The 16,245-nt window shown below is 45.1% G+C and overlaps 1 protein-coding gene and 1 pseudogene across 8 annotated transcripts; both read right to left on the bottom strand.

The window, feature by feature from the left end:
* Positions 1-221: 221 nt before the first annotated feature.
* LOC105048060 (uncharacterized) lies at positions 222-6,918 on the bottom strand. Of its 8 annotated transcripts, XM_073252633.1 has the most exons (6): positions 6,456-6,918; positions 5,940-6,032; positions 2,565-2,709; positions 2,388-2,411; positions 1,769-2,306; positions 222-533 (listed from the first exon to the last, which is right to left on the bottom strand). In XM_073252633.1, exons 5-6 carry the CDS (start codon positions 2,039-2,041, stop codon positions 414-416), a joined length of 393 nt encoding a protein of 130 aa, XP_073108734.1. In that variant the 5' UTR covers positions 2,042-2,306; positions 2,388-2,411; positions 2,565-2,709; positions 5,940-6,032; positions 6,456-6,918; the 3' UTR covers positions 222-413. The 8 variants fall into 8 exon arrangements, with proteins under 8 accessions (XP_073108734.1, XP_073108731.1, XP_073108733.1 ...); XM_073252630.1 differs by having other exon boundaries at positions 1,769-2,411; positions 5,940-6,052; XM_073252632.1 differs by having other exon boundaries at positions 2,388-2,709.
* An 8,907-nt stretch (positions 6,919-15,825) lies between these two features.
* On the bottom strand, positions 15,826-15,993 carry LOC114913018 (U2 spliceosomal RNA; annotated as a pseudogene).
* Positions 15,994-16,245: the final 252 nt, after the last annotated feature.

Below are 16,245 nucleotides of genomic sequence, written 5' to 3'. Positions count from 1 at the left end.
CGACAGGCAAAGGCGCGAAGGTTTGGACGTCGTCTTGCCCCTACAATAAATTAAGGTTGACCAAATGGAAAAAATAAAAATAAAAATAAAAAATCATCTTGATAAATCAAGTGTTACCCCTTGCCCTCAACTGTACAGCACTAAACTCGCTATGGAATGTAACATCTGGTACTGAAGTTCCTTTTGGGGAATTTTTTTTTTAAAAAAAAATAACTAGCACCTGTACAAAAGTTATATAAAATCTTTTTTTAACAGAAGTTACAATCATAAAATCAAGATATAAAAACCCCTCAATTACATCAAAAAAAAAAAAAAAAAAGATATAAGAACCCCTACTTTTTGATAGTTTGATATATTATTTAACCAGAATGGGAAATCAGTAAGCAGTTTAGAAAAATTGGCATCACTCACCATCATTGAAGCTTCTGCATGAGTTTCTCCACCATAATTCTTTGCTGAGTCCCACTCAAGAACTCTGAATTCATGATTGCATTTGATACAACAATGACTGTGGCAGGGGAGGAAGCATTCACCTACACATTGAAGGCCAAAATCATGATACAGTTGTATAAGCAGAAGACTTGTTATGATGAACAAGGGTTTTTAAAAAAAGCTAAGCATATAAAAGGCTGCTATTTTACAATTATCAAGCTTATCTAGTTAATACAAGCAGAGGTGGCTCAACACGTATGGAGACCTAAAATTAAATATTAAAATATAATTTTTTTTATTAAAATTCATATAAATTTTTTATTAAAATTTTATTTTTCTAATTTTTTGAGATGCAAAATTTTTAATTAAATTTTTATAATTCAACTTTTCTAATATTTTTTTTTCAATTGATAATATAGTCAATTCATTTAATCTTTCTTAAGACATTGTTGATCTTAATTGATAATACAGCCAACCCTTGGATCCAGTTTTTCACTGCCTCATGATGCATCCTATGAACCCTTGGAATGGCAATCCTATATGTCATGGCAAAGGCTTTACTAAGAACATTGATAATTTTATGTTGATCATCCTACATATATGAGGTTGAGATGAAGAAAAATGTGAGAAACAAAATCACTTCTACCTACATTCTACATAAGTTAATACGAAGCAAATCCTCAATTTAAAAAATTATATCTTTTTCTTTTGGAGTACAGTGATCAGTTGTAGTGCAAAAATCTCCCTCCCCTGAAAAAAAATCAGGAATTATTCTTTTTCTAAAAAAAAAATCCTAAGCCAAGTGACCAATGGTGGTATGCATTAATAAATGCTTCATCAACCTATGGTGAAGAATAATGGAAGAAGATATAAGAATTGTGGATTTATTCCAAGATTCTATAGATACATGAGTTGTCCAACAAGCACGCTTGTTTCCAAGGATGCACATTTTTATATCAATCTTTTGAGATTAAGAAAAATTCTTCCTTCATATGGAAGAAGCAGATTCAAATCACATAATCAACAAATAAATAAATTTGTAATATCTCCTGAATTTAATGTCCAAATACTGCAGAATCAACAAAAGAATATGGGATGGGAGAAACATAAAATCATAGCCTGAAACCTGGAAGAAAATTCGAAAGCAAGCATTGCCAACCAGCTTAACTTAAGGTTATGAAATCAATTCCACAAGGAAAAAAAATATCACTGCAAACATCAAAATATCATCTTTTCTTGTAAATCAGCAACCAAACAAGCAAACATCAAAGAAACATATATAGATGTAGACAAATTAAAAAAATAAAGAGAGAGACAAAATAGATCTACTACTTACGAGAAGAGGAATGGCAGCAACAAGGCCAATTGTAAGAATGGTGGGCAGCATCAACAATCTCGACGAATCTTGCTGCCCTTCCTGCCTATAACCCCCATCAGTCCCCACCTCTCTTCCATCAATTTGGTACTGATGAAGGGAACCCATCACGTCCCCTTGGGTCGCCTTGCCCTTGCCACCGTTTCCTCCATACGCACCACTGGCGGCCCATTTCCTTGCACCGACCGAGCCCTCCGTGGAGGTGAGCATCGCACGCCCAGATCCGAACCTCATCCACCACCAGCCGCCCTTCCCCACGGATCACAGAGCCGCATTGATCGCTCCTCTCCCCATTAGGTAGACGAAGAGCCTCCTCCTCGTGGTGCTCGACCTATTGATTATCGTGCCAACATTGGGGTGCATGAATCCTTGGGAGCGGGGGACCAGGGATAGGGGTCTCTTCTGGTCCATCCTCGTCACTGCCCCACTCTTTTACATCCTCTGGTGCCACCGCCAGCTGCATTCATCTTCTCGCGGGTGGACTGCTGGATGCGATAGTCTGGTGGAGACACCAAGATAGATGGTAACTAGTGGAGAGCCTGGGGATGGGGGCCTAAAGCAAGAGCTTTGGTGGCCTTACCTTTCAGCCGGCCCTGAATACAAGCTAAAAACCAAGACGGAAGAGCATGAAGAATTATACCCATACACGACAATTTAGCCTAATAGCTATCTCGAATGGCAGCTCCTTCCCAAGAGCCTCAAGAACTGGACAAGTTGGAAAGCTAAGCAACCTGAAGAAGCAAAGGGAAATATGTACCTTAATAATAGAAAACCTTAGCTCAGTTTGAACTCGATTGCTTGAACCATAATGTTGACGTTTTCTTACATCCGCGATGGTCCAATTGATGTTTCAAACATTGGAACCATCTTTTGAAGGACCAAACTCAGCAGCTTTCCACTAGCTAAATGAAATAGATGTAACTATGCATCAATGACCCATGTAAAAAAAACTAGAATGAGTTTCATCAGTTATGTGCTTAATGATTAACAAATAAAATATGCCAAAACTTAATGTGTAGCAATACAGTATTGTGAATGTATCAAAAACCTATTTCATCCAAATTATCAGTCTCTAAATATCTGAATAACTACATTCAATAAAGGCAAATCATCCATTGACTTTAATCCACCAAAAGCTCGAATAATTATATACTGAAACATGTGCAGACCTAACAAGACTTGTTGTGGAGGTTTCACCATTAAAATGGAAATGATCAACAGAAGAAACAGGGGATGGAATGGCAGGAGTCAGATAAAGCATAGAAAAATGCATTGCAGCATGTCCTTTTGGGGAAAGGGGGAAGGGTAAGCAAGGGAGATGTGCATATATCATGCCTTATTACCAATTAGACTCTCTTTATAAACAATGCAAATTCAAATTCTAGTTAATCCCCACAAACTTGAGATCCTTTCTTGGTTTGAAGAGTCCACCAAATGAGAAAATTAAGGAATAACGAGAACAAGATCAGATGGTGACTAAAAATGGGTCTTGTTTGATAAGGGCATCTTTCAGTTCACCACTAGCCTCCACGATGATGCAAAGCACAAAAGTATCAGGAGAAAGATAGTGATCATTGGTTTCCAAATATCCTCACAACTGCTCACCTCCAGGGTAACCAAGAAACTCTTCTTGATCAGTTAATAGCCACTAAGAGTAACATATTGGTTAAGTACAAAAGCTGATCATAAGTGTCAGTTTGGTTGCAGAGAATCTATGGAAAAGGGAAAGGAAAGATCGAATTTCTTCCATGGAAAAGGACAAGTATTCCCAAAATATGGAAACATGTCTTTCAAATTCGTCAATTTTCCATTGAAATAAGAAGAAAGGAAACTAGATTTTCCATCAGAAACAAGTCTTCAAGGCAGTTTTCCTTGGAAAAAGATCAATCATAATATAGAAAAGGCCTTAAATTTTCACTGGTTCGCCATGTTGGACACACCACCTGGCACTGGGCATAATATTACCACACAAATAGCAAAAAATATGCCGTATAGAAGGTATATCAAGTGACGAACCAACCCATACTGACATTTTATGGGCATGGCCCCAGTACAGGTACTGAAACTAGCAGAGCAAACCATGGACTTTCACAATGGTTTCTGATGCTTACATTCACATACACAGTAACTAAACCCACTGCATGTTCATAGCTTGACACTGCAATGCCTCCTAGAAAGCATTTCATAATTAATTACAAGCGCATGCACCAATAATCATTTAGATGACACATTACTTCCGGATCAACCAAGTCAAATGTTGTCTCCTATCTCAACATGCACTACCTTCAACAAAGGTCAAAACTTCCATGAGCATCCAGACAGAAATTTCATAGACAACAAATCCCATTGCACAGACATGTTTGTAGGGGAATCAATACACTTCCTATGGTATAATACTTGCCCGAATGCAAGACCAATCCCATGCCTCAACTCTAATTCTACTGCATTTAGGTATGTTGAGATTGAACAATAATTCAAAGCACCTCTCCACACAAAAGACAAAGCTTAATTCAAACAAGTCTAGTGTTAAGAAACAAAAAGAAAATAACAACTAACTTTTAAATAGATTGTCAAAGAAATAAGCCAATACAGAGAAATTCCTGTCAAAATTACACATCTAACATTTGATGTGAGGGTATGGACAAGAAATAAGTTAGACACCTTTACCCACAAGTTAATAATTCTACTCCATCAAGCTCTTAGATACAGAGATATCTTGTTGATGGAGTGATATCTGTCAATTTAATTTCCCTCAGCACAACGACAGAGGGAGACAGGTTTAAAAAATTAAAATACAAGGACACATTAAGCTAATTTTGAAAAATTGGAAGCCAAGTAACCAATGCCAGTGTTACGTGGTCCCTGTACTTAGCACTGCATACCAGAACCCGATACTTGGAGACAGGTATGTGGGTGTCCCTTGTATGCAGATCTACAAGAGGAAATTCTTCAAGAAGGAGAGGATGGACTCCTAAATGTGCATCCAAAGCAGATATCAACACTAGAATCCTCGTGATATAGACCGACATATTGGGTCTAATTATGTTAGCTTCCTACAGAGTGCACCATTTACATCAAAGCAAACTAGAATGAGCATATAAGCCTCCACTACTTATCTAAGTAGCTATCAATCTTCACAGCATAACTAATATTAGAAAATCCTTGGTTGTTGTCCCTTCTCCAATCATATCCAACAGATGAGAAAAGGTGGAAAGTCAAATAAACAGGTGCATACTAACAGAAATAAGCAAGCAGTATAAAAGTTTAGATGATGCATGGCCACATATAGTTAAGCACTAATGGTTCTGTCATATGCTGTGACCACTGATTGCCATTGTGCACTACAATGCAATTTATTTTGCAAGATAATAACAAATGGCAAGTAAGCTATCAGTCAGCACTAAGTTTATTACCATCAGTGCATGCGAGTTTAGGATCCATGCTTTTATTAGTTTTAACCACTCAGGCATACAGTAAAGCACCTACGTGTAGTAAACTGTCATCAAACCTCTCCCAAACAATAGAAGCTATTTGTTTTGGAACAACCCAATTTACCTATGAATGTGTAATCGTTCCATATACAAATTTGAGCAGTGTCAAATCATCTGTCCAGGGTCTCCACTCAAACAGGATTTTCCAGCCTTTTCCTAGGGTCACATAATCTAGTTTCATCAGCTAGTAAATTTCTTCAAACGAAGTATATCTTTTTAACTGAGTGCATGTTATTTGAGACAATAAACAACCCATAAAATCAAGCACATACAATAAGGTACACATTTGGCAAAGATGACAGAATTCTTTATTTCTGAACAGATTACAAGTCTTGGAAAAAAAGAAAAGAAATATCCGTATATATTTAACATGAAAAACATCCGTAGATCAATGTCTCCATGTGTTGCAGGCATTTCAGATGGCAAAAATTATGGATATGGAGTCCATGTCGCATAACATACTCAACATATTAATTCTCAACAAAATTCAAAGCATACAACCAGCAAACAAAGGCATTTAAAACCGAAAACATTCACTAATATGACATACAAGTCGACAATGTTGATGTCATATATATTCAAAGAAAATCTGAAAGTCTGAATCAGCAAAATTGACGTAATATAACTAAGGCAACTGATACCTCGAACTTTGATATGTTTCTCCTGGTTCCACCTTCAAATGCACGTACAGGTAAATGTGCCAAAGTTGGTCCCTTTATGTCCACCAGAAAATTCTGCAAACAGAATGATATGCCTGAAAATCATGTATGAAGAATGCTATCTCAGAAACAATAACGTGAAAAGATGAGGTTAGATTTGAAAAATATTTGTGAGCAGAGTATGAGGGATGCTGCACGCCAGCTGACCTCTAGATGGATATCAAAGAAAACACAGCATTTAAATTTTTTTCAAATGTACCTAGGAAACGTATATTGGATTCCACGACCAGCAATTTCCAATCAACTTACATAAATCCATCTGTTAATCCACTTTCTTGGATCGGTTATAAGTAATGCCCGGCATAATCAGATTTCATTATATAAACATATACCTTTTCTAGTAACCAACTACCCCAGGAAGCTAAGCATCAAAGAAAAGTAGAGATCAGGACCAACCAAAAGAAAGTCAAGAAAGCGTTCGATGAGAAGAGTACACACCACGATTCGATCGACGAAGCTCGCCGGTGGAGGGTTTGAGGGCTCCAGGTCCATTGTCTCAGGTTAGGGTTTCTGACGGAGGTTGGGAGGGAAGGACGGACGAGGCGGAACAAACAAAGGCAAGGAGTATGGGGTTCTAAGAACTTCTCAGGTTTTTGCCAGGGTGCATTTCGGATTAGGTTCGATGGTCATTGGACCGGACCAGTCGGCTGTCCGATGCACCGTCGGCCCTACGATGAGAGAGGAAAACCATACGATCACGAAGACAACGTGTTCGTTTCACAAACAAATCAAATTGCAAATGTAACTTCGACGTCCGCAGCCCACATCTCTTCACGCAAGCGAGAGAAAATAAAAACCAGAGTCCCCCGGCCTCCTCCTCCTTCCTCGATAGCGTCGACGACGGTTCTTCGACTCCGGCTCCTGACGAAGACTTCCTAGCCTGGCGAACACTGATAGCCGTCCGAGTTGTTGGGCGGATGTCTGACCAGGACACCCCTTTTCAGTACTACGTGACGTGATGCAGCAGGAAAAAAATAATAATAATAATAATAAATAATTAAAATATGTGGATCAGTCATAAAAGGGCTCATCTCCATGAGGTATGCAAACTTTACTATAAAAAAAAAAATTTATAAGAGAATACCTCACCATCAATCTTTATACATCCAATTTTCTCTCACCTGAAATTTCCCTCACAAAAGCTCTCTCTCTCTCTTGAAGACCCCCTGAATCCTTGAAGTGCCTGGCGACCGCTGTCCAGGAGTCTCCTGCTCCTTCTCTCTCAGCGCTTCCACCTCTCTCTTCTCTTGGGTTCCGTACGGGCTTCGTACGGTGCAAAAAAATCGATCCACACCCTTTACTGTTCGTCCACAGGCCTTTTAAAGGGTTAAAACAGGGTTTAAACCTAATTAGATTAGGTTTAAGAGTCCTAAACAAGTCAAATCAACCTCCTGAACCGTCGGATCGTCATCGGAAACTCCCTGGACCGTCCGATCGCGATCGGTCCACGGAATAATGTCGTGGACTACGTGAAACGCGTGGGAAACGCCCATGCGGTCCACAGGCCCAGCCGTGGACCACCTGGTCCATGGTGGATCGGAGAACAGGGCCAGCAGGCCGCCTGGGCCGGCCCGCTCCTGCGCACGCCTGGGCCGCGCGCCAGGTTGGGCCATGCGCCTACCTGGGCCGCCCGCCCGCTTGGGCCACGGGCCTGGGTCACGCGTCCTGCGCGCCGCCGCCTGCGGCCGTGCCGCTGCCGCACGCCGCCGGTCACCGGTGGTCCTCCACCGCCTCGAATCTCATGCCGATTTCAAAAGCTCGTATCTCCTCCATCCGAGCTCCGTTTCAGGTGATCTTGGTCTCGTTGAACTTCGTTTTTCGCCGCGAACCTCGCTGTGGGCTCAATATGGGCTGAATCTCGAGAAGTCAAATCCTAACAATCTCCACCTCGACTCAATATTCGGCCTTCTCCAAACTCTGAGAGCTTCTGGATCTCTTCGCCCCCATGCCCTGGGGCAATCGCCTGCTGATCATGGATGGGCAAACATGGAAGTCGAGCCAGGCTGCTCGATCCCATCTCCGTTGTATACTGTGCTCTTTCTGACCTGAGACCTGCTCGAGGCATCGTCCTGCGGCAATAGGAATCTCATCTTGCGACGTCGCCTCTCGTCCTCCCGAGTCTCCTGTCTCGTGCCTGATCCGCCTCCTGGAGCTCCACCTCGCTCTGGGCTCCACCTGGCTCCCGAAGCTCCACCTCGCACTGGGCTCCCTGCCAGGTAATAATGTCCTCTGCTCCCTTTCTTCCCCTCCAGCACAATACTATCGCCGCATAGCACCCTCAGGATTCCTCCACCAGCTACCGTCCTGTAGCCTCTCGAATCTAGTCTACTAAGTGAGATAAGATTTCGTCTAAAATCGGATATGTATCGAACCTCCCCCAATCTTCTCACTGCACCGTCATGTGTCCTTCAGCTGACCGTCCCAATGCCTCTGATCGCACAGCTCGATCCATCCGACAGATATACAGTACCCTCACTGTTCTCCAAGGAGTCAAACTGCTCCTCTCTGCAACATACATGATAGGGGCATGCAGAATCTAATATCCACTGCTGGGAAGAAGTAGATACCTCGTCAGATATCTCCAGGACATCTCCATCTAAATCACTGTCGGCCGTCGCTACAGCAGCCACCGTCCGATTTTTGAGTTGAAGGCAATCTCTGGCTAGATGCCCCAACTCCTCACACCGGTAACATCTGATTTTGCTCAAGTCCCTCCTGGATTTGGACCGCCCTCGTTGCGATCTCCTGTCGCTCCGTCTACCACCTTCTGCTCTTCCAGAAGCCACCAAAGCTGAGCTACCGCCACCTGAGCTCGAAGCTGGGTTCTCCCTCTTGAGAACCTCGTTCTGAAGTATCGCCGCGATGATCTCGTCCATCTTGATAGTGCTCTTCCCCACTAGAAGAGCAGTCACCAAGGACTCATACGAAGGGGGAAGCGACGCCAGCAAAACCAGCGCCCTAGTCTTCTCCTCAACGTTCTCGCCAACGCTGAGAAGGTCGGTGAGGATCTTCTGGAAGTGGCTTCGATGCTCCTGCACGCTCTGTCCCTCGGTCATCCGCAGTTGGTAGAACTGCCTCCAGAGGAAAAGAGTGTTGGTGAGAGACTTCGCCATGTACAACTCCTCGAGCTTCGACCACAGCACCATCGGAGAAGTCTCGCTCAGCACATGGATCACCACCTCATCCGTCAGGTACATGCGGATGGTACTCACCACCTGCATCTGTAGCCGTTTCCAATCCCGCACCTCCATGGTGGTCGGCTTCTCATCGCACAAGAGAGCATCGATCAACCCCTGTTGGATGAGCACATCCTTCACCCTTGCCTGCCACAAGGAGAAATTGCTCTTACCATCGAACTTGTTGATCTCCATCTTGATTGTTCCTGTCTTCTCCATCTTCAGTCTTGCTCACTACCACTGCAATCTGCGTCCTTGTACTGCCTTGTTCTGATACCACTTGTTGGGTGGATGTCTGGCCAGGACACCACCTCCAAGACCTTTTCAGTACCACACGATGTAGCAGGAAGAAAGAAGAAACAAAACAAAAGAAAAAATAATCAAAATACGTGGATCAACCATAAAAGGGCTCGCCTCCACGGGGCATGCAAACTTCACTATGAAAAAGAAAATTTTACAAGAGGAGACTTCACCTTCAACCATTGTACACCCAATTCTCTCTCACCTAAAGTTCCCTCACAAAAGCTCTCTCTCTCTTGAAGACCCCCTGAAGTCCTAAAGTGCTTGACGACCGCTGTCCAGGAGCCTCCTGCTCTTTCTCTCTCAGTGCTTCCGTCTCTCTCTTCTCTTGGGTTCCGTACGGACTTTGTACGGTGCAAAAAAACCGATCCACACCCTTTACTGTTCATCCACAGACCTTTTAAAGGGTTAAAACAGGGTTTAAACCTAATTAGATTAGGTTTAAGAGTTCTAAACAAGCCAAATCAACCTCCTGAACCGTCGGATCGTCATCGAAAACTCCCTGAGCCGTCCGATCGTGATCGGTCCATGGAATAGTACCGTGGACCACATGAAATGCGTGGAAAACGCCCATGCGGTCCACAGGCCCAACCGTAGACCGCTCGATCCACGGTGGACCGGAGAACAGGGCCAGTAGGCCGCCTGGGCCGGCCCGCTCCAGCGTGCGGGCCGCGCGCCCGCCTGGGCCGCCCGCCCAGGTCGCGCGTCCCACGCGCCGCCGCCTGCGGCCGCGCCGCTACCGCCGGCTGCCGGTCGCCGGCGATCCTCCACCGCTTCGAATCTCGTGCCGACTTCAAAAGCTCGTATCTCCTCTATCCGAGCTCCGTTTCAGGTGATCTTGGCCTCGTTGAACTTCATTTTTCACCGCGAACCTCGCTGTGGGCTCAATCTCGAGGCGTCAAATCCTAACACGAGTAATCCTAGTAGCAGGGAAGGGGGATATTGGGCTGGTTCTTCGACTCCGGCGGCCGGCCGCCAGTGTACTCCGCCACTCCATATAGTGGTGGTGGATGTGGAGGTCCGGTGGTGATGGCCCTGATGGCTCGTGGGCTCAGCGATCCATGCTGCAGGGGCGGTGAAGCACCACAGACGGCGAAGGTGGAGGGTTGGTGGCATTTAGCTGTTCCGATATGACAAAGGTTGAGGGCGTCGACGGTGGTGGTGGTTGTGGCGGGCAAAAAGGGTGGCAGAGGTAGCGAGATGAGCGGCTGCCGAGCATTGCGCTCGCTCGTGCGATGCCAGTGAAGATGGGATCGCGGTTGTGGAACAAGCTTTCTAACATGACTGGTTCAGAGAGAGGGGCACGACTAACGGGGGAATTTCCCGCCTATCAACATCGAGCACTGGTGCCCAACAGGGGTGTTGGGGAATACCCACCGACCGACCGACCGATGGCCGGAGGGGCCGACCGACCGACTTACGGCCGAAGGACCGACCGATCGATTGACGGTCGGACCGACCGACTGACGCCATCACCGGCCCATCATCGGCTTACGACCGACTGAGGATACGTCGGGCGCACCTTTTCCGACCGACTGAACCCGGAGGTCTGATGGCCGACTCACGTAAAACTCGCCGACCAACGGAGGAGCCCGACGCCACTCAACTGGCCACCGACTTAGGATCGGTCGACTCCTCCAATCGCCGTACAGCCGCCAGACCTTGTCAGTTCTGACAGCAACATGCGGCACGGCCATCTGGCGGCATTGTCCCGCTGAGGGCATTGTCAACCCTGGTGATTTGACAGCCCCACGGCGACATGACACTTTCACGGCGACCCTGACAGTCTACAGTGAGTTGACAGCTCCTCACTTGTCTGCGCCATTAATGACGGCGCCATACCGTGCTCCACTATATAAGCCGGGGAAGGCAACAGTGCAAGGGAGATCTTTCCATTCTCGCCTTCGAAACCACCAGGCTTGCTCCTCCCTCTCCCCCTCTCTCTCTCGATCGAGCTCTCTGTCTTCATTTCACTGTTGCCCAGTCACCTCTCTGATTTGACCGTCGGAGGGTCCCCGCCGGAGCCACCTCCGGTCAGTGTGGACTTCTCATTTTTGCAGGTGCACGTTCTCCGGCGATCGGACGACGAGGCGATTGGCCGCAACAAGGGGCATTTCCCGTCTATCAATGTCGAGCACACCTTAAAGTCTACATTACACCGTAGGGCCGACGATGATTGGGAGAATTAACTGGCCCGATGACCATCGGACCTAACCCGAACCCATCTTCCTTTCGGCCGTGCATCTTCATTCACCGAAAAATGGATAAATACGGAAAAAAATAGGGCCCGTAGCAAACAAGAAGACCAAAAAAATGGCCCAAAGCATTACGAAAGAGAAAATTCTTTGCACACCAGTATAAAAAATCCAACATAAAATGCATCATCCTGTCCAATTAACCCATATAATCATCATTTTTAATATATATTTAATTTTAATAATTTTATTTTTTATTTAAAATTTTAAATATCAAAAATATTTTAATTTTTTGAAAAAATTATAATTTTTTTATATTTATATTATAATATTTTAAATCTAAAAAATTATAATTTTTATTTATAAAATATCATAATACAAAGAAGAAATTTTTTTTTTTTTTAAGCAGAGGATCGTACCCACGAAGGTGGGTGGGAAGAAATTGACCGGACAAACGATGGCTGACCATCGCCACTTTATCCTCTCTCTCCGCACCTAATCTGCACCCCCACTCCACCCCACCCCCAATCCCTTCTCCTATCGTCATCGTGACGTCGGCCTATTTGATTTAATTGTCTTGTCGGTTTCTTCAGAACCTGCCGCCGTTATAAGGCCCTTCATGCATTGCCTGTTTTTCTGAACTCCCATTCTCTAACATCTTCTCTCTTTGAAATCTCTCTCTATCTCAGCATCTCCATAACCATGGCTCCAATCTCATATGAAGAATTTCTTTTTGCCAAGCCAAACCTGGTGGCTAAGTTCGCCCTCTTCAGCGCCTCTGCTGGACTCATGCATGCTGGATCCGGTTACCACCGCCGACACCACCACCACCTGCACCTCGCATTCCAAGTCTACCTTCTTGCAAATCTCATCACCTTCATCCTGGGGCTCTTGCTGATGTACGGTTCAATGGTGGTGCCTCCGGATTCTACCACCATAGGCGGCAAGATCATGACGTGGGTGACTCTGTTCATGTCTGTTGTCACCTTCGTCCTAGGTTCTACTCTCCTGATCTTCGCAATTTGATGTGGAGCGCTGGACCAGGTAGAATCGAGCGTCATGGACTTCGTGGACTACACCCACAGGATCCAGGCCTCCGTTTTCCACAATTGATGTTGTTGTTGCTGCTGCTTTGCCGTTCTCTTGATTGTGAGTGTGAGCTAGTGAGTACTGTTTTGTTGTTTTCGTTTATCGATGTCCTGTTACAGTGAGTATGGAAGGAAATGGTTGTGTTACTCTGCGTCTGCAAAGGTGAGGCAATCAATTAAATAAACGGTGGTGTGCTTTAAATTGTTCTCTCTTTCGATATCTGATTATAGATTTTTGGCTTATTTCTTTTTAGGACGACAAAAAAAGAAATCTATATTCGATTTGCTCCAATCATGTTAAATCCTTCGAGGCTTTAATCAGGAAGCCGAAAACAAGATCTTTGCATCCTTATCGTTCTTTTTATATCTTCAGATGTTTTTAATTTGGTTCCTTTTCTGTTTAATCTTCTACTAAGAGTCCTGTTGGGATATACCGACCGACTCTAATGCCGACTCACCAACGCCGACTCACCGACGGGCCGATCCACCTCCGATCGCCCGAAAGCCGACCCCGACTGACGACCGACGGACGACTCCGACGGACGACTCCGACGGACGACCCCGACGGACGACTCCGACGGACGACCCCGACCGACACCGAATCGTCCGGCACCCGACCACCTGACACCGACTGGACGCTTGACGCCAGCGGATCACAAGGCATTCATAGGACGCCTGACATCGCATCAACCCGTGGTACAGTCGGAATTGGACACACTGTGATTCCACTCCTTGTCGCCCAGCATCGCTGTCCAAGCAATGGCATCGGCCAGCTCACCGTCCGACTCAGGAGTGGAGGAGGGTAACTGTTGGAGAATACCCACCGACCGACCGACCGACTGCCGGAGGGACCGACCCACCGACCGACCGACCGACGGCCGGAGGGACCGACCCACCGACCGACCGACCGACTGTCGGAGGGACCGACCCACCGACCGATCGATTGACGGCCCCTTTCCGTCCGTGGATATGTCGATCGGGTTTCCACTCTCCGGGCCGACTGAACCAGGGAGTCTGATGGCCGACTTTCGCAACATGACTCGCTGACCAACAAAGGGGCTCGACGCCACTCAGCTGGCCGCCGACCTAGGGTCGGTCGACTCCTCCGATCGCCGTACAGCCGTCAGAGCTTGTCAGTTCTGACAGCAACATGCGGCACGACCACCTAGGGGCATTGTCCCGCCGAGGGGATTGTCAACCCTAGTGATTTGACAGCCCCACGGCGACATGACACCTTCACGGCGACTCTGACAGTCTACAGTGAGTTGACAATTCCACAATTGTTCGCGCCATTAATGACGGCGCCATACCGTGCTTCACTATATAAATCGGGGAAGGCAACAGTGCAGGGCACCTTCACTTCGACTGGGAAACCACAGGCTTGCTCTCCCTCTCTCTCTCTCTCTCTCGATTGAGCTCTCTGTCTTCATTTCACTGTTGCCCAGTCACCTCTCTGACTTGACCGTCGGAGGGTCTCCGCCGGAGTTGCCTCCGGTCAGTGTGGACTTCCTTTTCTGCAGGCGCTCGTTCCCGACGATCAGGCGATGAGGGGATTGACCGCAATAAGTCCAAATCATCCTCGTTCTGTCGATCGGCCTCTTGGTACTGATGTGGAATCGGTTTAAATTAGAATCAGAAATTCTAAATTATTGTTATTATTTTTTATTTTGTAAAGAAAATTCAGATCTTTTGTTACTGTTGAATTTTGCCCTCTTCTTTTTCGTCCAGCTAGATTTTTCTCGAGATTTTCTGTACTATTTCAACTATTAAAAGAGGATAGTAATTTAATAATTTCTGGTGGTGTTGCAAGCTCCTGAACATGTTGCTATTGGGCTTATGGATGTTGTTATTATTATTATTATTTTTTTAATAAAAAACAGGAGGTATTACTCTCTGAAATATTTATTTAAAGATAGTGAGTTACAGTATTGTTACAGGAATTGTAACATGGGGTCAAAGTGGCCCTAAAGATCAGACCAGCTTCTGAACCCAAGAGACATGTGGTCCCACCCAAAATATGACTTCGTGAGAAGCTTAGCCGCCAAGCTTTCTTCTATTATTTTTCTACTTTATGATTACTATAGGTTTAATTTGATATGGTCGATTGTTTATGTGTATGTTTTGCATGTTTTTGTGAGGCATTCTTCTGTCGCCGCCGCCGCCCACACCCCCCTCCCCCTTTCTTGACGTAATAGCGGCTCAGGGATTTTATCCCATTTTTTCTGTCCTTATTTTCAATTCTTGCCCAATTTTGCTTTTTGTCGCTATTTTCAATTCTTTTTCATGCTAAGTAGGACAGATCAAAATAGCTAGCACGTTGAGCGGAAGAGAAACCAAACATTTGATTTTGTTATACATCATTTGCGTGACATTTCATCATGGATATACTGTGGTTCAGAACCAAGCGCTAATGTTCCACCACATCCTTGAAATGATAAGTGAAGTTGCACGCAGAATTCTGGGGAACAAGTGATGAAGTCTTGAATGATGAAAGAACGAGCATGTACCAATATCCACAACACCATATCCTCTAAATAGAAATAACATAACTTGAAAAGATGTCCAACAGATAGAATACCTCCTGCACATCTAACAGAGAAAACAAATTTGGAACCTGCAATGACAAGCCAAGAACCTCCAATGACATCGTGCCATGAGACCTGCAGCTTGACACAACATAAGGAATATTAGTTGTCCCGGATAAAACCAATCCCCCTTGCATCTGCCTGCAAAAGAAGATAACCGAGGCAAAAACACATAGCCATGCCAAAAGAAACATCCCCTGCAGGAGCTAGATTAGCAATGTAATCTGCTACTTGGTTGCCTTCATGATATATATGAGTAACTTCAAAGACTTGTAAGGAAGATAACCACTGCTGAATATCAGTGCCAAGGAGCAGGCTTTTTTGAGGTTGGTTAAGCCACAAGAGCAAGCCGAATTGGACCTTCAGGCTTTTGTCAGCTCTTTTGAACAGTGTACGGTTATAAACAAAACAGGCCCAGTTAAATGAGGGAAAATTCCACGGTGGGGATTGGAAGGGGTGCGTGAGGCCGGTGCAGTAGTGCAATGCAAGAGGGTCCCGGTAGCTAGCTACCATGGCGAGCCCTCCCCCAAATCAATTTAATATCATGGTGGACTGATGGACCACGTATCAGATATGAAAGTGATAAGAACAGATACCACACTTGATCTTAGCCAAAAGACCGAGAAACCTATGACGTTACCAGTTGCTCGAGCGCTTCTTTTATTCTAAGCGGTCTCCTCTCTTCCGCACTTTCCCCTTCCGATGTGGAACTAAAACCCTAGCTCAACCAACAGGACACAGAGAAAATAATTCGTCAATGTTTTCCCTGCTTGCATATTGTTTCTCTAACCCACTAGATATCCCATGGATAAGGTCAGTGAGTTGCAGTGCCTTGCAGATCAGGAACAGAAGCTACCGTAGCGGCGCCATCCTTGAAAAGTAAT

The sequence above is a fragment of the Elaeis guineensis genome, chromosome 2 (assembly GCF_000442705.2).
Source record: "Elaeis guineensis isolate ETL-2024a chromosome 2, EG11, whole genome shotgun sequence".
In the NCBI taxonomy this organism is placed as follows: domain Eukaryota; kingdom Viridiplantae; phylum Streptophyta; class Magnoliopsida; order Arecales; family Arecaceae; genus Elaeis; species Elaeis guineensis.
Note: the sequence above shows the minus strand (reverse complement) of the source record. Positions and strands in the feature narration are given on the sequence as shown.